The following is a 27,906-nucleotide window of genomic DNA, read 5'->3' as shown; positions in this document are numbered from 1 at the left end:
TATCACCAATGAATTACTGTATGTGCCAATTCCAGAATCCACATATAAATGAGGCTACTATCACCAATGAATTAATTACTGTATGTGCCAATTCCAGAATCCACATATAAATGAGGCTAATACATTGTATCACCAATGAATTACTGTATGTGCCAATTCCAGAATCCACATATAAATGAGGCTAATACATTGTATCACCAATGAATTACTGTATGTGCCAATTCCAGAATCCACATATAAATGAGGCTAATATCACCAATGAATGAATTACTGTATGTGCCAATTCCAGAATCCACATATAAATGAGGCTAATATCACCAATGAATTACTGTATGTGCCAATTCCAGAATCTACATATAAATGAGGCTAATATCACCAATGAACCCAACAAACACAATGAATCAATTACTGTACCTGCAATATCAATTTAATATGAAGCTGGTTTAACTTGTTAGAGGACGAAGCTAATACATGTATATAGATATATATTTAAAAATCTGATCACTATTTGTCCTCTCTTGTTGCTATTTATAGACATCCTGATTGTTCTTGTCACTTCTTGACTTTAAGTAGCACTCCAGCTAAGGATCATGCAAAATGTGATTCATGGGTAAAAAGTCAACATATTTTTATTTTTGATATATTGTTTGAAATGTCATAGTAAACAGAAATAAACATGTGGTTTTTCATATAACCCATGCTCTTAGGAGATAAAAATTATATAAAATGCACTGTAGATTTCAAAATTAAGGGAGATAACTCTGTAAATGGCTCTCAAATACAATAGAATCTATTGTATTTTCAATGTCGATTATCTCCTAAGAGCAGGCAGATTTGAATGAATAATTACATATTTCATAGTATAGACCCATAAAACAAATACTTTTTTGGGTGTATCACATTTTTCAGATTTTGCATGATTCTTACAAAGACAGCTACTTAATTAGTGAGACCAGTATTGATCAGTGTATTTTGGACTTTCTGGCATGTTGCATGTTGGACACAAGAAAAACTCTTGAGTTTAAATAATTGTTGAAGACCATATAATAAACGCTTTTTAGTGAAGAAGATATGAAAATAACAAACCTTCAGACTGACATCAATCTCTCAGTGCTTCCAAGCTATGACTTAATTTTGCATGAAATACCATTATGAGGACTTAGTTCTCTTCAAGGATTTTACTATTCGGTCATACAAGGAGTTCAAATCCTGCATAATTGTACATGTATTACTAAATATCTATAAAAACTCATGAAATCCACATAGTTAAAAGAATAAAAACTATTGACCTTTTAATACCGCAACAACTAATATCCATAAAACAGTACTTTCAACATATACAGTGTATTTGGGCAGTAATCAGAAATGTCAACCACGAAGAATGAATTTTGTCAACAGAGATCCTCTTTTTATTATAATGATACGCTTACTTTATGATACACTACCAATTGTAAATTTCCTTTACAATTTATAACTTTCTATGTACAGATAATCACATAAACCTATTTCACGTATTTGTCAAAAAAAATTATGCAATTAACAAAAATTATCATTTCTAGAGAAATATCTAGTATTTTCAATGTTTAAGTGAGCTTAATAATATTTTCTTTTCTCATGTTTAATTAGATTCCAGCCTAAGTGTCTAGTAAAAAAAAAAGAGAAAATATTGTTGTAAAAACAAATTTCTTAAGAAAACTAAGATATTTCACTAACGATGTATTGCTGTTTTACGCATTTAAGTACATTTTTGGGTAAATCTTGAAAAATATTTACGCAATTAAAGAGGAAATTTCTAATTTTTGGTCATATGATATGCAAATAAGAGAAATTTTTTACATGGATAAGATTGGAAATATTTATATTCTTTGAGCTCATATGCAGTTAAGTGGAATCCACTGTACAATGTACATATGATACACTTTATGCATTAATAAGTCTTCAGAATAAATAACCTACATAGGTATCAACACACAGTATGGGAGCATCCTAAAATTTTTATGTTGATGATCAATCATCATTTTGGCACTTGCTCATTCTCTGCATTTTCTTCTTAACAATTTACCTGGAATTTCTAATTAAATAAGATGTCACAAAATAGGTACACAGACCTACAAACTGAAGCCAAATTGTCAATAATGATAAATGATTTGAGAACCCAATTAAAGGCCCTAAAGTAAAGAGCATGAATCACTCACTTGGCTTGATAAACAACATTATATTTTTGTAAAAGCGGCCATGTTTTTTCTTGGATAAGAATTATTAACGCTCATATCTAGGGAACAATCATATCAACTTTCATTAAATTCTGTCCAGTAGTTGCTGAGGAGAAAATTTTTTCTGAAGTAATAACATTAAAAATAGTAAAAAAAACATTAAAAAAAGGCAAAAACTCCCAACATTGCTTAACCATGTTGACAGATTAACACGAAAATTTTACAACAGACATATCTCACCATGCTGAATTTCTTAGTCAGAATTTTGCTACACCTTACGGTTTTGGAAATGTTATATATGAATGAAGGGGTTGTTTTGTTGAATTGACAAAGATAACTCAGTGGACTTAATACTGTCATATTTTATTTAAAAAAAAAAAGAAATAATTTTTTTGGCACCTATTTTGGCTCTAACTTCTGAAAATTGGTGAAAAAAAATGGCAGCTGGCAATTATTTGAAGCCAGGGCACCCCCTAGATATATGGGAAAAGCCCTGCCTAATCCTAAGTGCTATTTTCAATAATGGTGGCCATTTTTTTGACAGATCAAAAATCCCCAAATGAGTTCTATGCAAAGCACCATTTATACCAAGTTTGGTTCAAATTGGTCAAGTAGTCTCAGAGGAGAAGAGTTTTGAAAAATTGTTAACAACATGATAACAATGGACACCAAGTGATGATAATTGCTCAGTGAGGGCCAGGTGAGCTAAAAACTGCAACAAGATTGAGTAATTCTTGTATTTTGGAGTATTGTCATCCCCCATCAATCAGGTTTTAGGTTTAATATCTTCAAAAAGTATACACAATGCACTAGTTCGTTTACAAATAGTTTCTGCAGTCTCCCCAAGATTGTTTGTAACAGTCCTATCTGTTTTTGGATGAGCCAATAATAGCTCTATAGTTTTCTTTGTGTCTTTACAAGAAGATGCAAGATGAAGTGGCGTCTGACCACCATTAGTCTTCGCATTGATATCCGCACCATGTTCAAGTAAAACTTTAATCACATCTGACTGGTTCCATCTTGCAGCACTGTGAATAGGGTACCAGCCATCAGTAGTTTTGGCATGGATGTTTGCTTTGTGTTTTATTAACAACTGAAAAAAATAAATAAATTTTCAACCTAAGAAATAAATGAAAGTTAACAGATACCATAATGCATATGGCAACAAGAGGCTGATACCATGTGTGTGACAGATTGCACTTTAGTGTAGAGTGTATTGGAATTCTGAATCCAGAATTTTACTGTTACATTTTTTTAATGACAGTTTGTAAAATTACTTCAAACTTCCACTTTGTTTGTTGGCCTTAAAAAGCAGGTCTGATAAAATCAGCAACGCTATAACATGGAGACATTTGTACTTGTAACTTAGACCAAAAAAATAATATGCCTGTTTCTTACTACCCTACCTACCCTAGTTTTTGTGCCTACCTTAAACATTTAGGGCCATTTTACCTCAAGCACTGTTAAAGTCTAGATTGTTTCCCCTTTAACTCAATGTAAAATGTTTTTGAAAAATAAAATAATTTCCCTACCTACCTACCCTATTCTTATTCTTGCTGGTCGCAGAAAAAATGACTTATTTTTTTGGCCTTAGCAGTAATTCAGAACATTGATTTTGTGATTACCATCTACAATTCTGATGGTCCTGCTAATGAAAATACTAGTCAATACAAATGATACATTCAATGCTCATAGTATATACCTGCCTGCCATATGCCCCTAATTTCTTCATGATTTGTTTTGTTTGTTGGGGTTTAACGTCCGAGCAGCAATATTTCAGCTATATTCAGACGATGAACATGAAATGGAATATAAAATGAACATGAAATGAATAAAAAGGGATGGGACACAAGGACAATGGGGTCGACAAATTTTGATTGCCACTGGAAATAGGGAGAGGTAGGTAGGGTCAGGCAATTTAGCGTCCTGTGGCGGAGCCCTATGGTTCCTACTCTGGGAGAATACCACAGTAGGGTTTTTTAATGTGCGAGGAACGTGGCATCTTTCCCAATACGGTGCACCACTATGGTTTGCGGTCAGGTTTTCTGTATTATAGCCTGACAACCCCAGCATGTAACATGCCAGGGGTACCCCATTCAACCACCTGGGGCACACATCCCAGTTGCTCTGTGGGCAGAGCGCCCTAGCCCCGGCTAAGGTTCTGGGCACTATTTAGTCGCCTTATACAACAAGCTTAGTGCTGCTGCAGGCCTATTCTTTTAATACCCGAACCTGCACGGGGATAATTTCTTTATGAAATAATATAACTGTAGTTGCATGATACATTAACTCAGCCTTAAATTTCTTTTTATGCCATGTCAGATTTTCTGATCAGCTCTTTCATTGTATCTCCACCAAGAATGGATTAGTAGTGGTGTTCATGAGAAAACAAGAATAGTGATACCCTCGCTTTCAACCACAATATAAGGAAAATAAACAAAGTTTGGTAAACAGGCTGTTTTCCCACCATATGGCATACCTACAGAAAGAATGTGTTAAAATTTCAAACCACTGTGAAAAGAAGTTGCTTAGGAAATTGTGATGGAAATTTAAACTTCTAAAAATATAGTCAAAAATAAGTCCTTGATAAACAGGAAATTACTGTGGAATTTTTCTGAAAATGGATCCCACAATATACCTATAGGAAAAATGTGTTAAAATTTCAAGACGCAGTGTTGAGTAATTGCTGAGAAAATTGTGACAAAATAAAACTGTTACGGACACAAGGACCCACCGAAACACAGACAAGGGTAAAACAGTATTCCCTCCTCCTTAATTTTTAAAAAAGTTCACTGAGGATAAGAAGAAATATCAAATTCAATATGAGCTCATGGAGCTCGTGTGTGTTGTGTATCAAGCACATATACTAAACTACATAGCAAGTTAAGAATTAGGCAGATGATGACATACATGGAACATGTACTTGTTTTGCAGAAGAACTATTGAGTGAGACCTGTCTAAAGAAGAACATGAAGTCCAAGAGACATTCTTAATTTTTCAAACCTGTGTAAACCAAACAACTGTTTCAATGTAAAACATCAAAACTCTTGGTACTTATAACGCTGAGATAGTTTTGTGAAAAGGGATAATGTTTGATTGACAATAATACAAAAAGGAACAGATATGCTGAAACGCTTCTATAACAACTTTGAATGCAGTGTCATATTCAGGAACTCCACCACCATCGAATCTTTCAACATTAGATCTGGTGTGAGACAAGGTTATATATTGTCACCTATAATGTTTCTGATGACCATCAATTGAATACAACGAAAAACAACAAGTCAACATCACAGAATACAATGAACAATGTTCAGTCAGCTCGAAGTTCTCGATTTTGCTGAAATTTCACCAACAAGGTAACACCTGCAGGATACAACAACTTCTCTAAATAGTTATGCAGAAGAGGCTGGTCTCAAAATAAATACCACCAAGACCAAAGTGATGACAATTAACACCACACTATCTGAGCCCATCACTATAAACAACAACCCAGTAGAGTCAGTTGATGATTTCACATATCTTGGTAGTGTAATAAGTGTAGACAATGGCACCAAGAAAGATATTTAGACCAGATTGTCCAAAGCCCGCTCAGCCTTTGCAAGATTGAAAGCCATCTGGAAGTCAAAGGTTTATATAAAAAAAAACAAAAATACAGATCTACAACAGTAATGTTCAGCCAGTATTGTTGTATGGGTCAGAATGTTGGCGTATCATCCTGAGCGATATACAGAAGTTGGAAGAATTCCTAAACAATTGCCTGAGGAGAATGCAAGGAATATTTTGGACAGAGATAATCAGAATCGATGAATTGCTGAAGTAGTGCAATTGCCAACAATCGCAACCGAACTAAAAAAAAGAGGTGCTTCAGATGGCTGGGCTACGTGTTATGGATGCCAAATGAACGCCTGCCAAAAGTTGCCCTATGATGGACACCACCTGGGAAGAAAAAATCTGGCAGACCCCGTACCACCTGGAAAACAGTCCTAGCCTAGCTTAAAGATCTTCGATACAGCCTGGGATAAGCACAACATGTGGCAAAGCACAGAGGGAAATGGAGTAAACTTGTTGTGGCCTTATGTCCCACCGGGGATGAAGAGAATAGGTGAAGTGAGGTGATGGTGAAACACTACAAATGCAGCACATCAATAAAAGAAAAAGGAACAGATATGATGAAACACAACAAATGCACCATCATATAATCTTTATAAAAATGGTAACTACTTACACAAACCACCAAAAGGTCTTCATTAATTCATAAGTTTAATCACACTTTCAGGTAAGCTCTGAAAGGCCCAGACAACAAAAGTAATTGTATCAATGGTAACAAAACGATGACACTTCGTCAAAATAAACTAAAAAGTCAAATAACGACACTAAGACACATTAATGAACAACATTCACATTAGGGCAAAAACATTGCGTACCATAGTTATTTTTGAGTACACAAAACTGAAAGTAGAAAAAACTAGCATTGGATTCCTTTGATACGGCACAGTGTAAGTCTTGTAAACATTTTAAACAGTCAACAGACACTACAAACATTTGTTCTATATTGTCATTCATTCTCCAATCATCATATATAGAGAAAATAACGCATTTGAACCGAAACCATGTGGTCAACAGTGTAGCACCGTAAAAACAGAAAATGAATAAAATTTTGTCTTTGAGACTTCTTACTAGTGAATAATATTAATGATCCAATAGCTCAAATTAAAATCTACTGTTAATTTACAGAAAAAACTTGATTTGAGACATTTTATATAAACTTTTATATTTAGAGAAAAATCTACGGAACACCAGTTTACAATTAACTGATTGAAATTTTCAATATTTTGTGTAACTTTGCTATAATCATTTGCATAATAGTTATGGTTGTATTTGTTATGTTTTCAGCTTTTTACTGTATTAAAGTTTGATGACTGAGTCAGTGTTGAACTTTGGTTTACCTGGCTGTTAACATAATTGGCCAAATGTTGGGTTATGTGAGACAACACAGTTTCTTACCAAGTATCATGCAGACAACTTGGAAATAGTGGATAAACATCCAAAATTGACAAAATCAGCTTAAATCAACGGAAAATAACCATAAAACATGTGTCATATATCAATTATTTGTTGACATTTTTTAATTTGATCTTGAACTTGATATCACAAAGCAAAAATCATGCGATAAAAACAATGCAGTGCCAAAAATTTATCAGATTTCAAAAGAAATAAAATGTATATCTCGGTGAACACACTAACATGATAGCACAATGATTCCAAATTATAGAAAAAAATTAGTTCAATTGTAGGACAAATTTAAAGAGCATTTCATTTAATTAAGTATAGACTTAAACTAAAAATGAACTGTTTTGAAACCATGGAAAAGATACAAGAGTAAAGTCATTAAATATTGAAGTGTGCTATGATTAGAAAAAAAATCATTACCAAAGACATAAAAATGGCACGAATATTCAAATTGCATATTTATTAACTTTACAAAGTCTTTTTTATTATCCTGGACTTGTCATATCAAGTACATGTACCTAGAGATTCAATTCAGAAGCAATGAAAATAATTTAGCGAAAAATGTTTGTTTTGGACCTGCAGGCCTAATTCTTAAATGGTTCTACACATACTCATTTCACATGCATATGTACATGTATACCTTAACCATATCTACATGTCCATTATAACAAGCTCTATGTAAAGGAGTGTATAAATCATCATCCTGAGACAATATCAAACCAGGGTCAACAGCCAGCATTGACTCTGCAACATCAAGATGGTTGTTTTCAGCAGCCCATAAAATCCTCTTTTTTGGATTGTCTGAAAACAAGAAAGAGAAACCTTGATAAAGAATAAAGAGATTCCTGTCTTATCTTCATTAGTCCTACTAGATGGACATGGTAAACGCAAAAATAAGGAGGTGAACCTAAGGAAAAGAACATAACTATTGAAATCAGTGATATGTTTGTATCATATTCAAATTCACCAAAGCCTATCAAGCTTTCATTTGAAACAGTATTAAATCAGTCCAATTTACTTTGATGCTTACATGAAATTGACGTGAAATGCTGAATAAAAACATTTCAATGATTTGTAAGAGTTGTGTCCCTAGGTCTATTCCTTAAGGCAGTTTAGAAGTTGACACAGAAAATATCACAGTAAGCCCAATAGGATGAGATGTGATAATCACTTTCAGTCGAGATGTACATGTAATAAACTGCCATTTTTCTGCATGTTCTGTTTATGGGTGAAGTCACATTTAATTTGGCTTAATATATGGAGGTAACAATCCACTAGTGCATCACAACCTTTTTGGTAACAATCTGGAAATTGATACTAAGGCCCTTTTTACCATTCCAATCCAATTCCTCATTCAACTTCACTAGAAGTCACAAATAAAGTGATGACTGCTAAAAATTTTGTTTCTTAATCACAAACTGTTTGGAATATTTGTGATTGCTTACGAGTAATGGATAAAGGCTAACCAATACCCAGGGATGTGACTATGTCTTATTTTTTAAGTTATTTGTTGAAATGTAAATGAAATAAAACAAACTGGACATGTGTAAAAATCATAAAAGGAATTGGATATTCAGCCAAGAATTGTGATGTCTACTGGATCGTAGCAGAGTGGAATCATTACACCCCTACTTAATATTGTCATTGGATGTTGCCAATATTTTTTAGTATGAACATTCATAACAGTAGTCTGAGATAGAAAATATCAAGCAATAAGAAAAATTGAAAAACAATAAAGTTGCTGATATATCAAATTTATACCCCCAATCATTGTAAAATATCTGTAAGGTGCAAGAAGTTTAATGTAGAGTCCCCCAAAATATCACTGCAATAATCCCCACAATTCTCATACTTTGTATTTCTTCCTCAGATTCTTCTTCATCAGACTCTTCAATGAAGGGCTGTCCTCCTGCCATTTGCTGCATTATCTGAAAAAGAAAATATGTACATTTTGTACTTGTACATTTGTAATGTACCGAGCATCTCATGTGAGACTAAGGGTAGACTTTCAGTCAAATTAGAATAATATGTAGGTATCAGACAGGCCTGCAGAAATGGGTCAAGGAAGTGAACTCAAAGTGAAAAAAGCCTTTAAATTGGTTTAAAATAATAATATGCTACTCAAACACAAAGAAAAAAAAATATTATTGACAGTATCTAGATCCTGTACACTGAACTATTTTTACCTTTCCTTTCTCGCCCCTTTCTAAGTGAGCTAGTGTTCTTTTGTTTTCAAAGATTTTACAAATGTAAGAAAAATGTAAGACATAAAAATGTGATGCTTGGTTGTAGGCAGTGCCTAACTCTTATTATAGGCATATCTTTTAGATAATTACTTTGATGTCAACAGGTTGGTAAAAAGGAAGTACCTGAAAGGCTCAGAAACTAGAAATCTTATTTGGACAACTCTTAGGGTAGTCCAGATAATCATGATGTTCATTGAAGCATTTTTTAATCGGACATTTATGCATCATTAAAGGCGACCAAGCGAAATAAAAAAATTAGCCTCCCAAGACAGCATTATTTTTTGGACTACTCTGAAGGGGAATGAGAAACGACCTGCAGTGATCGAATTTAAGGGGAAATACTTGTTAAATGCCAGTTGAAATTCAATTTTGCTAGTAGAAATTACATGTATTTCCACTTGCTAAAATTTGCTAGTGGAATTCTATATGTCTTATAGGTTAAGTCCAGAAATAAACCAAAAACTTTCAAATTTAGCGAGTGTAAATTTTCAGTACTTGCTAAATTTAGCTAGTGGAAAAAATTCTTAAATTCAATCCCTGACCTGGAATGTTTTCACACTGCTATATGTATAGTTTTGTGGTTAAAAATTAAAAAAAAAACAATTGTTTACAATATGTACAGTGGTTTCCGACAAATTATTGTTTAAGTGTGCTTCCTTTTATATATGTCAGAGTGTGGGGATATTTTTGGGGATATTTATAGTTATACACGTAGCTTTTGGCAGTTTGGGACGCTGCTATTGAAATTCACGGAAGTGGTTCTAGTATAGATAGGTAATTCATTTTGGGAATATATTTTTTCACAAAATGTAAGGAGGGGTGTGATATTGACTAAAAATAATTTACGGCAGCTATAACAAGTTCTGGAGAAACATCGCTCGTCCATTTCTCGTCCATTGCTCATGGGAATCAAATACAGAACCAGTTAGGCAACCACATCAAAACATCCTCTTAGTTATTGATAAATTAAATGCTGCATTTCGAACTCATCCCTAATTACCCTGCGGTACCGGCTCAGGACTGCAATAATCGACAGTAGCCTTGCGACACAATATGATGAGCTGACACAGGACACAGGCTTATCTAATTTCATCCTTACTTTATAAGTTATAATAACATATTATAACCATAACAGACATAAAAAAAATTAAAATGTAATTCTGGATCGTTCTGGCATTTTAAATTATAAAATTTGTTTGAACACTGAATTCAAACTACATTTAATAATATTTTATTCAATCGAGCTACAATATGTGATCAAATTAAAACAATAAAAACACAACTTTATCAACATTGTGAACAATTTTCAAATTTTCTTAAGGAGCACTTTACTTATTGCACGACCAGAATATTCAGTTCTTAGATGACATTTCCGAGTAACACTGAACACTTCATCCCTAGTTACTACAGGGCAGTCTGTTTTAGCGCAAACTAATATATCCTTCTCACATATGATTGTTTTCTTAAAGTTGTTTATTGCCCAGTGTTTGAATTTTGCTCCTTCATTCGTTTTAACTTCCTCTTCAGCAAGACGCTTTAAGATCGATGCCTATTTAACTCCTGACAAGACAAACTCCCCCTGTCATATTTTTGTGGCAAATTATCTTCATATTCCGCTAGTTTTCCATAAAACAATCTTTTATCTATGGTCTTCCATGTTATTGTTTTCAATATAGTGATAATAAACGACCACAATTTTAAACAGAGTTCAAATGATTAAAAGTCAGGTCACGGGGATTAACCAGTTTGGGATCAATATATCTTTACTACTGTTTTTTAGTAAACGATGATAAGACAATTATTTTATCATTATATAAAAGCACAAATATTTATGACAGAAATAGTATTTTATACAATTCCACTATAGATTGGAATAAATGCAAATTTCTATTACAATATTTCTGAGAAATCCTCATACAAAACAGCAGTAGAACAACATTTACAATTATTGTTATTATACCTTACACAATAAAGGATTAATTCCGTTGGATGAAATATAATCACGTGACATAGATTAATTTCGATATTTTTTGTTTTAATCACAAGAAAGGTTGAATAATCCCCACAATTCATGCCATCATTGAATATCCCTATTATTCATCGGCGAATAACCCATCAAAAATAAAGAGCAGGTGAATAAGCCATCTAGCACATTTGAAACCATGCATTTTTGTCAGTCATTTGTTTCTTTTGGTATAATAAAACAATTACGGCACTCTAATTCGGTGAATATCCAAAATTGTCAACCTCACCAAGGTTATTCCCGTCGGGCTAAAACCCTCAGGGAAATAACCTTAGCTCGGGTCGACAATTTTGGATATTCACCTCCTCAGAGGGCCGTAATTGCATAATGTCACACAACAATTAGGATGATGAATTCATTTATTATAAGTCAGAGTGTAATGTAAATTATATTCATCTTCTTTTTAGTTTCTATTTTAATGATAATATTTTTGGAATTAAGGTTAGATAGCGTTATGGGTAACCCCATGCAACCAATGTACCTTTGAAGAGATACTTAAAATAAATGCATGTATATATTTTCATATATGATAATGTGTATTGCATATCTAGACAACGCGCACAAAGTTGACTCCACGAACGTAACGTTTTCAAATCACGTTTTTCTTTTTCAAAGTTGATTGGCCACGTTACCTCATTTGCAAGCATTTTTTTTTTTTGTGTTCACTACCTGAATTCATTTTTATATTTGATGATTACGCGTGTTTGTTATTGAGAGGGGGCTTTCTGATGATTTGTCTTATTAATTTTTTATACCATATAAATTTAATATATTATGGCCCAATGTCTGCGCACTACTCCACATCATTTGCAGGGTGATTTTATAATATATTATTGTTTTGAAAATATTTTTTCAAAGGGCCTTTTTGGAGCATTTGGAGCATGAGTACAAATCAAATTTATTATAGTAACAATCACATATCTGCCCTTTACCCTCCGTTTAAATTATAATGGAAGTGACTCTAATCTGTTTATACATGTACACATGGTTTTGCTGTTATCACGTGATTATCATTATGATTTTGTTATGGATATAAACAGGAGTCAGCTGAGCTCGGAGTTTTACATTTAACCGTTGAGTTTCTGTATTTTACATATTCTTAATGTCTTTGAAAACGAGATTGAGTTAATATAAGTAACAAACGTCGCTTTGATTGGTCAATTCAGTCGGCATTTCGTATTTAAGCGAGTTCATCGGCGAAATCACTTCTTCTTAGCCGTTCGTGCGAGACTCGTAAGAGTAGTCAAGGACGTCGAAAACCCCCTTAGTTAGAAACCACTTCTCACTCTACACTTTGACGTACTCCCAAACAGTTAGAGTGGGGAAACGCTCTCGGACCCACGTGGGATCTGGGAGTAAGCCAGAGCGCCAACACAGCAGCCCAGCCGCTAGTAGGATATACTCTTCTACTGATAACTGACATTACTAACAGAGTCCCCGTAAGGGGCGGTCGTACGAGATCCGTAAGGATAGTCAAGACCGTACAAACCCCCCAGTCATCATCGAAACTATTTCTTCAATAGATAGCCGTTCAGGTGTGTAGCACACCGTCTCTACGCTTATAAGACTGTTACAGTCACACGTTCTTTGCTTTTAACTTATCTACAGTTATGCCGTTTTCTCATAGTCCTAACATTCCGGGAGGATGCTTTGGTTTAGATTTATTAGGACCTTTAGTCTTCTTTATACGCTAAATTATTACGATATCATTTGTATTTCTGGTTTTCTGTCTGTCTGTTTTAAGCCAGTCACTTCCAGTTGCATTGTCATACCGGTTAATTTTGAAATTATTAAGCGTTATGCATTTATAGGCGATATGCACCATTGTTTTAAATCAAGCGTTGTACTTGGTCAAATACACTATGTGTTTCTAACAGAGTTTTCTTGTATACAGTGTTATAGTCGAAGAGCCCAGTGCACGAACGTACCACACAACAGGGTGTCTTTATAAGGTTATTTATTCTGAATATAAGTAGTTGATATAGACACGTAAAATCTAGAAAAGCGAATACATTAGTGAATGTTCGAACATTTTCCATTACTTATTAAAGAATATCACACTACTTATATGGTTAGATTGGTATTGCTGTTTTCATAGTCAGATTTCAGTGTTAACTGGCCATTATCACTGAGAAACTTGCACATACAGAAGACTCCCGTTACAAAATAAACACAGCCATGAGCATGATTAAACTTAATTAACCGTTATTAAAATTTTAGTCGACCTCTCACTCGTCAAGGCAGCCCAGTATACTTCTAGTGGAGGGAATCGTCAATAGAAACTGTTCCATCGTCACCCAGTTCTAGTTCCGAACATATATACACTACAGAAAGCGCGGGGATACATTTTATCAGTTTTTGTTCTAGTAGATTTCCGTTCACCATGTATGCCGAAATAATATCCGTATATTATTTTTGTTCCGGGAGGATAGATTATCCCCATTTGTCAGTTGATTCTTGTCATTTGTTTGCTAGCTTTAACAAGATAATAAGGAACACATCAAATCGATATGACGGAAAATCCTTCGTGCACATTTTGAATCATCAGCAGTTTTACAAAGATGTTTTGTTGCAAAGTCAATCAAGTCACATGCACTTCGAATCTCATGATGCCCATGAATAACATACAAATCGACTTGTTTTTTTAAATCACCGGTTGCATCTTGAGGGCCACGAGCATGCGAAATCTGAAAAAAAAAGTTTCTAATAATTTCATCATATCCTAAATCAGAACACGCATGACTTGTATCTACAATGCAGAGACGATTTTTATATTTGGTTGGTTTTATTTCTGCGATGCCTAACATTGCTAGAGTAATCAAGGGAACTAAGATTCTAGCAAAAATCAAAAGAATGTAACCCAAGGACAAAGACTAGATATGGAAAACAGACATACACAACAAAGAACATAAAATAACCAAAATGATACATACAAAGTAACAAAAGTAAATGAGCAAATCAGACTGCATTAAAAACTGGGAGTATGGACCAGGTGCAAGTTGGGGATTGGCATGTGCAGCTCCAATTTACGATTACAAACAACATATGCTGTACTTATAATCAATTAAACGAACTATGGATAGTGTCGAGTGACAAACTAAAATATTACATACATGTATTGTTTTAAATAAACATGATCTATAGAAAAATATCGTATGGCTAATAGCATCTCGATATTTCACAACCTGCTTTAGAACGGGGTAAAATTCAACACTGAATGGAAATTCAATATAAAGGTTAGCATTACAGGTTATTAAAAGCTCAAATTAAAAAAAAAGTCTATATAGAAATTACAAGGTGCATGCAAATTTATCATAGCACCAATTTAACGGATACAGTTAAGGAGGTAGACATACTGTAAGGTACACAACTGTTACAAATCATTGGAACGTTTGTATTCACTACTTTACATCAATCTTATGCAAGCATCAAAGTAACTCGGACTGATTTCATTCTGATTCAAATGAAAGCTTAAAAGTCTTTGGTGAAATTGAATATGATACAAACAAATCACTGATTTAAAGAGTTATTTACCTTACACTAGATCTATCTCCTTAAAGTGTAGATCCAAGTCGGACAGGTCCAAAAGACGAAGTGATAATTCAAACAAAAGACGATATGAACAGATGCTTATTACAAAAGACGAATAACACTTAAAAAAAAAGGCGACATGATACTTCAAAAGACGACGTGATATTTCAAGCAGTAGACGCTTTGATACTTAAAAAAAAACAGGAATCTATGGAGTACTTTAAACAAAATACAAACATGTTTTTCAAACAATCCATTCTTGGAATGCATCATTAAAAATTCGCCCCTTTCCAATTGGCTGCTGGTACTGAACACAATTAACTTCATAACGCATATCAACAGACATATTTTGACAAATAAAAGGAAATCTACCTCGCTTCAAGTTCAAAAAACTTTACTAACATAGATAAAACAAAATTCTTGTGAGAGTTTCATAAAAAAATCTCCATCATTTTGTTTAATTTAAACAATTATTATTAAGATATCGCAAAATTTCAAATACGACGAGCCCGTCGGTTTGAAATCTTCATAGGCAAGCATTTTTGGAATGGTATGTATTAAAAAAATTACGAAAGACCATGTCTAATTGGGTTCATATAAACCGATCATCATTATAAGCAGTTTAAACATTTTCGATCACAAAAAAAGATGCTGTCAATTTCATAAATAACATGTACATAGTGTCGATTTTAAATACTCTCATTGTTTTCATATCCCTTTCAATGAACATGATATACAGGAAAACAGCATATGGCTAATAGCATTTGCATATCTCATAACCTGCTTTGAAAGCTTGGATAAAATCAATGAACATTTGGATATATCAGGTGGTTTGGTCTCTATTGAAGAACTAGAAAAGGCAATAAATAGTCTGAAACTACGAAAAGCTCCAGGCTCCGACAAATTGCAAAACGAACATTTGCGTCACTGTGGAGTAAAATTCAAACGTGAAAATCTAAATTTGTTTCATGCATGTTTACGACAACTTTGAAGGTCAAATTCCATAATGTTGGAAAAATGGAACACTGGTACCGATTTGTAAAGGAGGAGGAAAAGTTAAATCAGATCCTCGGAGTTACCGATCTATATCGTTACTACCATCATTATATGAACCTTTTGAATCCGTTCTGAAGGACCGTTTGTCATCATGCTTATCACAACAACAGACTCATTTTCCAAATATACAACAACAAGGCTTTCAATCTACCTTAAGCAGCGTAACTGCTTCATTTAACTTCCAAGAAACTTTATATTATAACCTTGAGCTGAACAGTAAATTGCATGTAGCGTTTATGGATAGTTCACGTACATTTGACACTGTGTGGCACACCAGCTTGATATATAAACTTCATGAACTAGGAATACACAAAATATATCTGAAAATCATATATGATTGTTACCAAAATATCACAAATTCAGTAATGTGCAATGGCTTTAATTCTGAGAAATTCAAAATCAAGTAGGGAGTTCGCCGGGGTGGTGCGCTTTCAGGCTTACTATATATAGTATATATCAACGATCTCCTCAGTCAACTGCAATCAGCAAAATCATGTGCCAAAATTGGGAACTTGACGACCGGCAATCCGTCATTAGCTGATGATGTTACCTGCATTAATATGACACCGAATGGTCTTCAGGAAATGTTGAATACTGCGTTATGTTATTCTCAGAAATGGAGGTTCATATTCAATCCTGATAAATCGACCGTCTTATGTTATACTCCAAAAAGAATAAAGAACATTAAAAACTTACCTTTAAACTTGGAAATAATTATCTCAATCCAGTTAATTCCGCCCCTTTCCAATTGGCTGCTGGTCCTGGACTGGATAAAATTACTGCAAATTTAAAAATGAATAAGTTCGACACAAATACGACACTCACACCGAATCTATACGAGGTTTAGCATCATTCACATATTTTAAAGGCTCGAAATAAAAGACCATGCGATATTTCAAACAGTAGACCATGCGATATTTCAAACAAAAGACAATGCGATAGTTAAAAACAAAAGACCATGCGATATTTTATTCGAGACTAATTCTAGTTTCAGACATTTCGGAATCGTATGTTTCTTTTATCACAATGTCTTTTAATTTAACTGTCGCAATGTCAGTTTTCAAATATTACATAATCTTTTGGGTCAATATAATACAAAAGACGATGTAATACTTCAAATAAAAGATGATGTTTTCCTTCAAACAAAAGACTATGTGATCCTTCAAATAAAAGACGATGTTTTCCTTCAAACAAAAGACCATGCGATCCTTCAAATAAAAGACGATGTTTTCCTTCAAACAAAAGACCATGCGATCCTTCAAATAAAAGACGATGTTTTCCTTCAAACAAATGACTATGTGATACTTAAAACAACGGAAAATATTTTTCTTCAAACAAAAGGCGATGTTTTTCTTTAAATATAGGACGTAACACTTAAAGAAAGACCATACGATACCTCAAACAAAAAAGGATATTATACTTAAAACAATGGACTGAGTAATAATTAAAACAAAAGTCTATTGGGTAACTGTAAACAAAACGATTTGTCAAGTTTATTGTCTTGTTGGAACATTGACATGTGTCGTAGACAATCAATAAAATTCCGCCCCTTTTCCATTTTTTGCCTCACAGAGTTTTTGTCCTTCGACATATACGATTTGCTAAAATTGCGACCATAACAACGACTTTTTAGAAAGGTTTCAGCGTCCCATGCAAAAACTGCCGGAACGAGGATAAGTTGCCCATAAATTTCGTCAATCTAAAACATTCTACGATCATCACCAAGACCCGATGAACTGATAAGGGGTGTCTGTATACAACATGATAAGGTTCTTGTACTCGTCACAGATTTCATATTTTCCCGAGTTATGACATTCTTTAAGAAGTACAATTTTGTCTTACAATAGGCAGAGGCAGCGTATCCGTTTCTTTTTCTGTTCATTTATGCTGTATGTTTGGTTTTTCGTGGAAGTCTCCAAAAGAGATTCAGAAAATTACTGGAATTAGCATTAGGTCCGATTTGTCACAAATCCAAGTACCGAAACTACCTTTCCCGATCTCCACTCTCTCACAGAATGATTTTGGGTCCATACATACTATGCATTTATAAGCATTTTATCGAAATAATTCACGTAGACCGAAGTTTGTCATTACTTTTCTTAAACATGTATGTCGGCATATAGGAAAAAATATAAAAGGATAAATCCGAGTCTCCGTAAAAAAATTATCAAGTTTATATTAGCAACCACAATCCATTATCATACACCCAACTCTCTCTCTCTCTCTCACACACACACACACACACACACCACAACACAAACACACACATATTCACCATAACGCAATATATCACATGATTGCTCGGAATAATATTGTACATTGAAACTTACTGAAAATCAACACATTTAGTATCATGTTAATATCATTTTCAGTGTATTCGTTATTGTACTATAGAATATCGAGGTTGGTTACACTTATTATATGATAAACATAAAGCTCTAGTTATATGATACTTTTAGTGTATCTCATATGTCCCTCTCTGTTATTAACTTTGATGGGTTATCAAGATATCGAAAATACCAATTGAAGAGCGTCTGTCACACCGTTATAAGATATAAATATGGTTTACTACACGTCTTTTTCAAAGCGGAAATGGCATCCTTCACTTTGCTGCTTGTTATTGCCTTGCAAGTAATCACTATCCGGGAAATAGATGGCTGGTGGCATCACCGTAATCACCTGAATAACCGGAATTACCGAAGACCGCAAGGGTATACTTTACAGAGCCTTGGGCGGAAAGTCGACGACATCTCAACCAAAGTGGACGCTTTGGAGAGGAAACAGAAGCCTATAATTGCTTTCACTGCATATGCACATACACAGAACAATGTGAGTCCAGGTGGTGTTGTAAAATTTGTTGGTACAAGAATCAATGAAGGTAACGCGTTCAATACTAAAACATCCCGCTTCACCGCCCCGGTTGCTGGACTATATATGTTCCAATGCGCAATCATGACTAGGAAAGGATCAGCCCTTGAAGTGTATTTGAAGGTCAATGATCATCCTCAAATGTTGATTTATCCCGATGCAAGAGCAAAAGTTGGATCTGCATTTAACACTGCCTCAAATACTGTGATTCTGAGACTGAATAAAGGTGACTGTGTCTGGATGGAGAAGAACAAAGGTTATGGGCAGCAGCCATTCTATGTTCACTGGGCTTTCAGTTCATTTACCGGAGTTCTGTTGCATTAAGTTGTGCATTAAACTACAATGACTGGAATCTAGAAAAAAACTCAATTTCACAGAAGTAAATAATCACCCAAGCAATGATTTGTCTTTTCTTTTCTTTTGAATTGAACACATTAAGTAGCACTCCAGCTAAGAATCATTATACTTGATATTTTGATTTAATTGCCATTGTAAACAGAAATTAACACTCAGTTTTTTTGTACATACCGTGTTCTTAGGAGATAAAAAGTATATAGAATGCACTGTAGATTTCAAAATTAAGGGAGATAACTCTGTAAATGACACTCAAATACAATAGACTGTATTAGATTTTCAATGTTGATTATCTCCTAAGAGCAGGCAGATTTGAATGAATAATTACACATTTCATAATATACCCCCATAAAACAACTTAATTGCAAAAATAAAAATATGTAGCCTTTTTTGGAGTGTATCACACTTTTCAGATTTTGCATGATTCTTACAAAGACAGCTACTTAAATACAATTATAAGGTGTACATTTAAGTAATGGCTTATTAAGTAATATTTGACAAAACGAATCCTACATTTTTAGCTCATCTGGCCTTAAGGCTGTGTGAGCTATTGTCATCACTTTGTGTCCGTCGTCCGTCACCGTCTGTCGTTGTTGTAATCTTTTTTAAACATCTTCTCAGAAATTACGTGACCGATTGCCATGGAAGTTATCATGATTATCCCATAGGGTATCCTACAAGAAGTGAGTGTTCAAATTTGTCGAACCGTGAAAAAACACTAATGCCTTACTAAAAAGGGAAGTAGTTGCTTAAATCCTCTTTTTCCAAATAATTCAAAAACCGTTAGGTTACGCCAACATCTTGGGGGGTGGGGGGGGGAATGTTCACCATTGTGAGATCAATGTTATCAGTTTAAAAATCATCACTTCTAAGTGCTGCGCTGCAGAATAAATTGAAAGATGGCATAATTGCTCTTTAGGGTATCTTACGCAAAATTGCTGTCAGAATTTTTTGATCCATGAAAAAAAATATGGTTGTCATTAAACAAAATTGAGCATAGAAGTCAAAATTTTGAAGTTTCTGTAAGTTAAGTCTTCAACTATATGTAGCTAAATCATGAAATGAAAGCAATTTTGCAGGTTAAGTGATATTTTGAGTTGAATGGCAGTGGCCATTTTGAAATTGTCTTCCATTTTCTAATTTTAATGGCAGTTTATAATGAAACATGATACAATATGTCAGTCTATAGTTGTAACAGAAAAGCCCCTTCCCTGATTCTGGTTGCTTGTATCAACCTGTTACATTGTCAGTCGAAAATATTTGAATAAAGGAGTGAATGCTCATGTCACAAAATCCATAATGTATCAAACAACAGAGGTTTTTACTCAAACTATTCATTTTCATATAATTTTCTGTATTTTGACATCTTGCAGCTATATACATAGATAATCAAATTACATTTCAAATTCTACCACCATGGTCAGTTGTGCCTTCCTGTATACTGAATAATTTCATCAAAAATAGAATAGAGGAATTGAAGTTAATGCCCTTGGTATGGATGTTTTCACACAATTTTTACATTTTTTTTTCAATATTTTGCCGCTCTAAATTTATATATCAAAAGTTGTAAACGATAAAAGAACAGTGAACTTTGAAAAATATATATCGCAAGTTTGTGTGGCATGGTTTGCCAGATAAGCGTTTCAGGCTATTTTTACTCAATCTTTCCAATCCAATTCGCATGAAGGTTTTTACTCCTGATGCGATATTAAGGGTTTCAAGTGCGTGAGTACTCATTTTTTCTAAAACAGTCTATCTAGTTTTCATCAAAGATTATGTTTTAGAAGTCTAATTTCAAAAAAGACATAGTTCATTTATGAACTTGATTTTATAGATAACTGAACCTTAATGTTGGTAATTATATTACAAGATTACATGGTGAATCAATTAGTAGTCTTTGGAATTTCTTAAAACGTAAAAAATGATACTTATCTTCTATCACCGATTATTGTTAATGCTGCTAGTATTGACATGCTCCTAACTAGCGTTCAGTAACTACGAACGTTCTTTAATTAAGTGGATACTTCATTTTGTCTACTTGTTGTATGTTAATGTAATCCATGGAGAGAATTGAATGTACTATTCAGTGAGTTCTATGGTATGTTTGTTGTTTCGGTTGATTTTTGAAGTTACATTAAAGTGGTGGTTAAGGCCTTATAAAACTAGTTTAGCCTAGTCATTAATAATTATGTCTTTGTGTCGTTCATTTACTTTCTATTTATTTTGAAGAAGTGTCATATTTCTGTCACAGTGGCTTTTATGACTTTTGTAGTTGGGCATTTCAGAGCTTACTTAAAGGTGTGTTTACACTTTTTGAAGACATTTTGGTAATTTCTGAAAGTATTTACTGTTTTATTTTGGTGTTTACGCTTGTCCATTTGTTGCGATTCACTATAACCATTCTTTCCTTTTCTATTACATCATATTCGAAGAGGGCAATTATGTGTCATTTACCTGTTTGTCCTGCAATTTTCAAAAGCTAAATTACTTTTATATTTCTATAGAACATTTTCCTGCAAAGTATCCTTATTTTAATTAAAGTTATTATAATAAGATTACGATAAACTTTTAAAACTAACAGCTTGTACTTTGATCGTATATTGTTTTTGTGTTAATATTTTTAAATAGTTACATTCACAAGTGGATAAGTATGAGTGTCGCTTCGCTCTTGTCGGGCAGTCGGAATAACTCAACCGTTTCCGCTTCACGTAAAAATAATTTCTCGTTTAACCAGAAAGAGCGAGTAGTTATACGAATGCGTTGTCGCAAACGACTGGTCAAATTCCCAATCAACTATAATGATTTAAAAGCGATTTGTGTTTAGTTTGTAACTTCTAGGTACATCAATGCGATGCATTTATTTGGCATTGTATATATGATAGAAATAGTTAGGCGTCATATATGTATTATACTTATTACGCGTAGAGGTTAACATTGTTTAGAGAACCTGCAAACTTAATGGGTGTCGGATCGTCGAGTCATGACGATGCAGCACAACAAAATATATCATACAAGTCAAAAGGACTGCACAACGACACCGTTATAGATTATTTACCGGCCATTTACTTTCCTACACACTCAGTTTCTTTACGGCACCGAACAAGGTCATTAAAAGGTAAAAAAGAAGGTAAATTATGAAAAAAAAATAAATACACTTTGCAAAATAATGTGTATTATGTTCAATCAGACTTAATACTGCTGATAAAATCTTGGGAAGTCAATGTACATGTAAACATATTGTAAAAACTTCAATACGAAGGATTGGGTTAAATTGTGAAGTTAAATAATCATAATTGGGTATGTAAGTCTCGTCACGTGACTCCGTAGTTTCAGGAGAAAGGGTCAAAGTCTACCATTCAAATGCATGGAAATTAATAATTTACAGGGTGTTTGTTCAAGAAATAAAACCCCAAAACATTCTTATCCCACATCAAATTCCAGGCCCAGGTTATGAATGGTCGAATCCTAAATATTCTGGCCCAGAAAATGTTGAAAATAGATATTCTAAAAAGTTAATATAATTTTCTGAACGCAGTCCAAATGTTTTATACAGTAAAATGGAAATAAGTAATCTTGCCCTGGTGGTGTCGAAAATATTTTTTTTGACCATTTAGAATTACAAAAAAAAAAATAATAATAAAATAAATATTCTGCCCCCACTTTGCACGCACTCTCAGAATCAAATGGTTGTCCACTTGTGGTAAAAATACAATAATTACGTATTTATGTGTCTCAATGACATGGTTGGCAGGGCGGCCTACCTGCGTTGTAGTAGGGCTTTACATTGTGCATATAACAGCAGGGTTTCAGTCAAATAAATGTAGAGGCTTCTGTCATAAGTAACCGTGTATGCAGTTTTCATCCGATCTTTAAGTTAAACTTTCATTTTCCCATAGTTCTACATCATTTACAATTTCCGCACTCCTGATTCATGTGGGAAACTAGGGAAATAATTCAGTTTAAGTAGCTGACTTTGTAAGAATCATAAAAAATCTGAAAGATGTGATACACTCCAAACTAAATATTTGTATTTTTGTAATTAAGTTTTTTTGTATGGGTCTATATTATGAAATGTGTAGTTATTCATTTAAATCTGTCTGTTCTTAGGGGATAATCAACATTGAAAATCCAATAGATTCTGTTGTATTTGAGTGTTATTTACAGAGTTATCTCCCTTAATCTTGAACTCTACAATGCATTTTATATAATTGTCATCTCGTAAGAACACGTAAATATGTAAATCCACATGTTAATTTCTGTTTACTATGGCAATTCAAACAAAATATCAAAAAACTAAAATATGTACGCTCTTCGTCCATGAATCACATATTGCATGATTCTTAGCTGAAGTGTTACTTGAATGTTTTTTAGAGTCATACACTTTGTTTGTCCGATGAGCTCGTCGGTTTTATTTCTGCGTAGGCAAACATTTTATGGATTGATATACAGCTCAAATTTTGAAAGATTTTTATCTTATTCAAATAATATCAACACAACATTGTTAAAAAAAGTACAAAATATATTTTTAATAAACATAATCTACCAAAATAATACGCATATTGCTTAAAGTAATTCGATATTTCACACAATGTGGTGCTGAAGGGGAGATAAGATTACTGCAAACTTAACACTGAATGGAAATTCGACATAAATACGATGTTATACCGGTTCATTGTTACCTTTCAACAAATATGGACTCATATTCACCACAAATCCATCTGAATATCATTATTTAAACCTGTGCGTCTAGAATAATGCTATATCTTAGCATCCATTCGATATGAAAAAATCATTAGTTATACGTAATATTAGAAATGACTGTGTCGACTTTTGTCACGTGCATTTTCCCCATAATGCAGCAGAAGACTAAATACATAAACAAATGATTTTTACTTGATTCGACAGTGTTGTAAAAACTGTCAGCGCTGAGGTCATAAAAGGTGAACAACCAATCATAATGGACTTAAAAGGCATATTCAAATTAGATTGGAATTGTTTGTAATTTAAGTTGACAAAATAATGATGAATCAACTCAGTAACCAGTAAAAAATAATATCATAAGCTATAGTACTAAAAGAGATAACTCTAATTAATTTTCATATTGAGCATCATTCTAGAAAAATGTAATTTTTAAGGCTTTACATACTACAAAACAGAAATTCTTACCAAGTAAACCTAACTTAATAATATCTAGTTTAAAATATACTTCAGATGTCAACATAACTCATGTGAGTAACGTAATAATTATACTTCTTTATATAAGCTACCAAATCTATATCCAATTAACTCTAAAAAATGGAACAAAAAAAACATATTATGGAAAATAACGAAAGAAACGAACTAAATTAATTAGTAAAACAATGATCAGACTGAAGTCTTAAAAGTCGCTAAAACGATTATGTGCCCTTGAATGGCGGTTGTTTTGAAAAAGGCTCCGTAAGTGTTTTGACAATTGTACTCTTTATAGCAAATATTATGGTCTGACAATTGGAATGGTGCTTCAAAACAAAGTTACACGCATAAGTATCTAATTTTATATCGTAATATTACAGAAAATGGAGGATTTAAATACTAGTGATAAACTAACGGTACAAGATACGGATCAATGATCTGAGTCAGATCTCCCAATATGTTACTACTAATAGTCAATTTAATGACCATGATATGTATAACTTAATAAAGTCTGAGTTTGGTCAACTTGACAGAAAATCCTTTAAATCTGACTTATTAAGTCACACTGATCTCAGTGACCTAAAACCGATCAGGTCATCGCTTTTTGACGTCATTCGGAAAACTGACTCAAATTTATCTGAAGTCAAACTTACAGAACGGTCTAATAAGGATGGTCAAGCTTTTGGTGAAAAAATTGCAGATGACATTTACGTCATGTTTCAGGATATCGAGGGCGCGAACAACGGTTCTGAGCTACGACAATGTATCTCCAAAAGTGCATGTAGGAGACCTACTACCGCGTCTGATGAAAACGATTCGATACTCGCTGATATATACAATAAACTATCCAATAAAGCCAGAAGTGTAGTAGCGTCTCACGATAACACGATTGTAGTTTCGAAGCAAATGGAAGTGAAACAGATGATAAATGATGGTCTGAAACCGCTATCCGAAAAGATTGATTCAGTTGTGAAGAACTTTGAAGGAGAAATCAAACCCTTACAGAAATCATTACAACAGAAAGATGCAGAGATTCTAAATCTGCCAGATCAAGTTTCAACGTATCGTGATCGGATTTCTCAACTCCAGGCCGATATAAAACTGAAAACACAGGAGCTGAAAGATCGCGACGAAATACAAGACTATGACAAAATTATCAGATAGACTAAGCAACAAGCTTGAATCAATTGACAACAGGCTTAAACAGCAAAATGCCAAAGAAGCTAAATCCTCTTATAGTCAAAAAGTATTGGAGCAAATACCACAATCTATCCCCGTGGTAATGTCATCACGCGTCGATGCACCAAACACAAAAGAAAAAGTACATCGATACGAGCATTGGAGCTCAGATAAACGAATTTGTCGATTACGATAATGCAACAAGTGACCACCGTGCGAACGACTATGACAATGTTTCTGAATACACCCAGTGCGAACAAAGAATCGGACAAAAAATTATTGATGAAACAGAAGCATTCTGTATTGTTGTTAGAAGACGAACGAAGCGCATTGTGTTGTATAATGTGCGAACAAACCAGTCTTATGCGGCAGTTGAAAGTGCATTGCGATTATACACAGAAAAGAGAGGAGCTCACGTGACATTTACAAGGTTACTGAAAACGCGTGAAAGTAGTCAAAGTGCAACTTACATTATGCGCGTGAATATCAATGAGGATGATTGTTATAGTAAGAGTAATCAAGGGAACCAAGGTTATAGCGGTAATCAAAAGAATGTAATCCAGGGACAAAGACCAGACATGGAAAACAGACATACACAACAAAGAACATAAAGTAACTAAAATCATACATACAAAGTAACAAAAGTAAATGAGCAACTCGGACTCCACTAAAAACTGGGAGCATGGACCAGGTGCACCGGTAGGGTAAGCGTCCTCTGCTTTTCTAGAAACACCCGTCTCATAAAAAGTCGAGTCCGGGGTAGACAAACGAGGGAAGGAAAACTATGACCCGTTGAATAAATCGGTTCTCATGGTGCTGATGGATTCACCATAACGATCCACGAGTTCATGATAACGACCATAAAACTTCTGTAGTGATGACTTCAATCTTGTAGCAACATAACCCTGCTCCAGAACCCTATTTGTTAGAGTTCTAGCGCGATACAAAAAGTCTGCGTAGTTTCGGCAAGCTCTGGCATAACGTATGAGTTGTGATATGAACACTCCATACGCAGGAGCCGAAGGGATGTTAGGAAAGTTGACAATTCTGAATGAAAAGTTATCACGTTTATCGTAAAATTTGGTCAATAGTTTTCCTTTTCCATCGACTTCACAGTGTCTGTAGTATCCTTTATCTCAAGTTCTTTTGGGTAGATGCGATGTATCAAATCCCCGAAATTAGGATTGTTTAAAGATAATACGTCATCTATATAGCGGAAACTGAGATTGAAGGATCTAGCCAAACGATATTCTTTCTTTCTGATCCGATCAGCCATAAAGTCAGCTTCATACGAGTGAAGGAATAGGTCAGCAAGTAAAGGAGCACAATTTGTTCCCATTGGAATGCCGACCGTTTGTTGAAAGACACGTCCACCACACTGGACAAATATGTTGTCGATTAAAAATTTCAGTATTTTGTAAACATCTTCCTCTGTACATTTGGAAGATGATTTGGAATTATTTCTTACAAAGTATGAGGAATCTCTACCAAGAACTATATATTTGTATCTAGGTGTACCATCTTTTTTGGAAAAACAACGATGTATAATGTTTTTAAGTCGGGATTTTAACTGAGTATGGGGAATAGAAGTATACAGTGTTGAAAAATCATGGGTTTTAATGCTATAATATTCAGATAATAGTCTTGAACTGATTGTCTCCAAAAGATCTTTCGAATTTTTTATGACCCACATTGCATTAATACCACTACGGGAGTAACAAGTATTGTGGTTTGACAGTTGTGAGTATAGAAGTTAAAAGTTTTGAAAGAGGTTTGGTGGTACATTTTGCAGATCCAGCTATGAAACGTTGTTTGTATGGATTCTTGTGAAGTTTAGGAATCCAGTACATAGACAGTAAATCAAAATCATCGTCCATGGTAGAGAAACCAAAAGAGGATAGCACAGATTTATGGTTTTCGACAATCTCTTTTTTGGAGAGAGTGGTAGCAGTGTAAATCTTATCACTGCTATTTTTTTCTACGTCTACCTCTGATAATAAACATTGGATATAAAACGTTTTGCAGACAAAAACAATGTTGTTTTGGGCTTTGTCTGATAGTACGACAACAAATTTGTCATGTATAGTAGACAATGTTTTTGCTACATCGGGGTCTTTGAAAACTGATGTAGTCTTGGCACTCATTGACCTACTTAAAACTTTCATTCGTTTCAAAATTAAAGACCTCACGGCCTTTAACCACTCTGACAGAGAATCAATGTCTTGTTGTTCTCGTTTTATCCATTTTCTTG

At 33.9% G+C, this 27,906-nt stretch overlaps 2 protein-coding genes and 1 long non-coding RNA gene across 3 annotated transcripts; 1 reads left to right on the top strand and 2 right to left on the bottom strand.

The window, feature by feature from the left end:
* Positions 1-1,279: 1,279 nt before the first annotated feature.
* Positions 1,280-10,449, bottom strand: LOC148610592 (ankyrin repeat domain-containing protein 49-like). The gene is made up of 4 exons (XM_088595766.1): positions 10,319-10,449; positions 9,079-9,154; positions 7,867-8,027; positions 1,280-3,306 (listed from the first exon to the last, which is right to left on the bottom strand). Exons 1-4 carry the CDS (start codon positions 10,367-10,369, stop codon positions 2,980-2,982), a joined length of 615 nt encoding a protein of 204 aa, XP_088451892.1. The 5' UTR covers positions 10,370-10,449; the 3' UTR covers positions 1,280-2,979.
* Positions 10,450-10,687: 238 nt separating this feature from the next.
* Positions 10,688-24,128, bottom strand: LOC148610590 (uncharacterized). Its single transcript, XR_015924705.1, has 3 exons — positions 23,984-24,128; positions 16,779-16,861; positions 10,688-14,182 (listed from the first exon to the last, which is right to left on the bottom strand). It is a non-coding gene; the product is annotated as an uncharacterized LOC148610590 (long non-coding RNA).
* LOC148610591 (heavy metal-binding protein HIP-like) lies at positions 18,650-19,349 on the top strand. The gene has a single exon (XM_088595765.1). The coding sequence runs from the start codon at positions 18,675-18,677 to the stop codon at positions 19,272-19,274; it is 600 nt and encodes a 199-aa protein (XP_088451891.1). The 5' UTR covers positions 18,650-18,674; the 3' UTR covers positions 19,275-19,349.
* Positions 24,129-27,906: the final 3,778 nt, after the last annotated feature.

The sequence above is a fragment of the Perna viridis genome, chromosome 8, assembly GCF_037379345.1.
Source record: "Perna viridis isolate PV_CMFRI_1.1 ecotype Kerala chromosome 8, ASM3737934v1, whole genome shotgun sequence".
Lineage (NCBI taxonomy): Eukaryota > Metazoa > Mollusca > Bivalvia > Mytilida > Mytilidae > Perna > Perna viridis.
The sequence above is the reverse complement of the archived record's forward strand: the minus strand, read 5'-3'. Positions and strand labels throughout refer to the sequence as shown.

Coding starts and splice junctions, on each gene's coding strand:
- LOC148610592 (XM_088595766.1), bottom strand. CDS start 10,369: ATGGACGAGAAATGGACGAGCGATGTTTCTCCAGAACTTGTTATAGCT. Junction 9,155..10,318: donor CAGAACTTGTTATAGCTGCC/GTAAATTATTTT, acceptor TTTCTTTTTCAG/ATAATGCAGCAAATGGCAGG. Junction 8,028..9,078: donor ATCTGAGGAAGAAATACAAA/GTATGAGAATTG, acceptor TCTTGTTTTCAG/ACAATCCAAAAAAGAGGATT.
- LOC148610591 (XM_088595765.1), top strand. CDS start 18,675: ATGGCATCCTTCACTTTGCTGCTTGTTATTGCCTTGCAAGTAATCACT.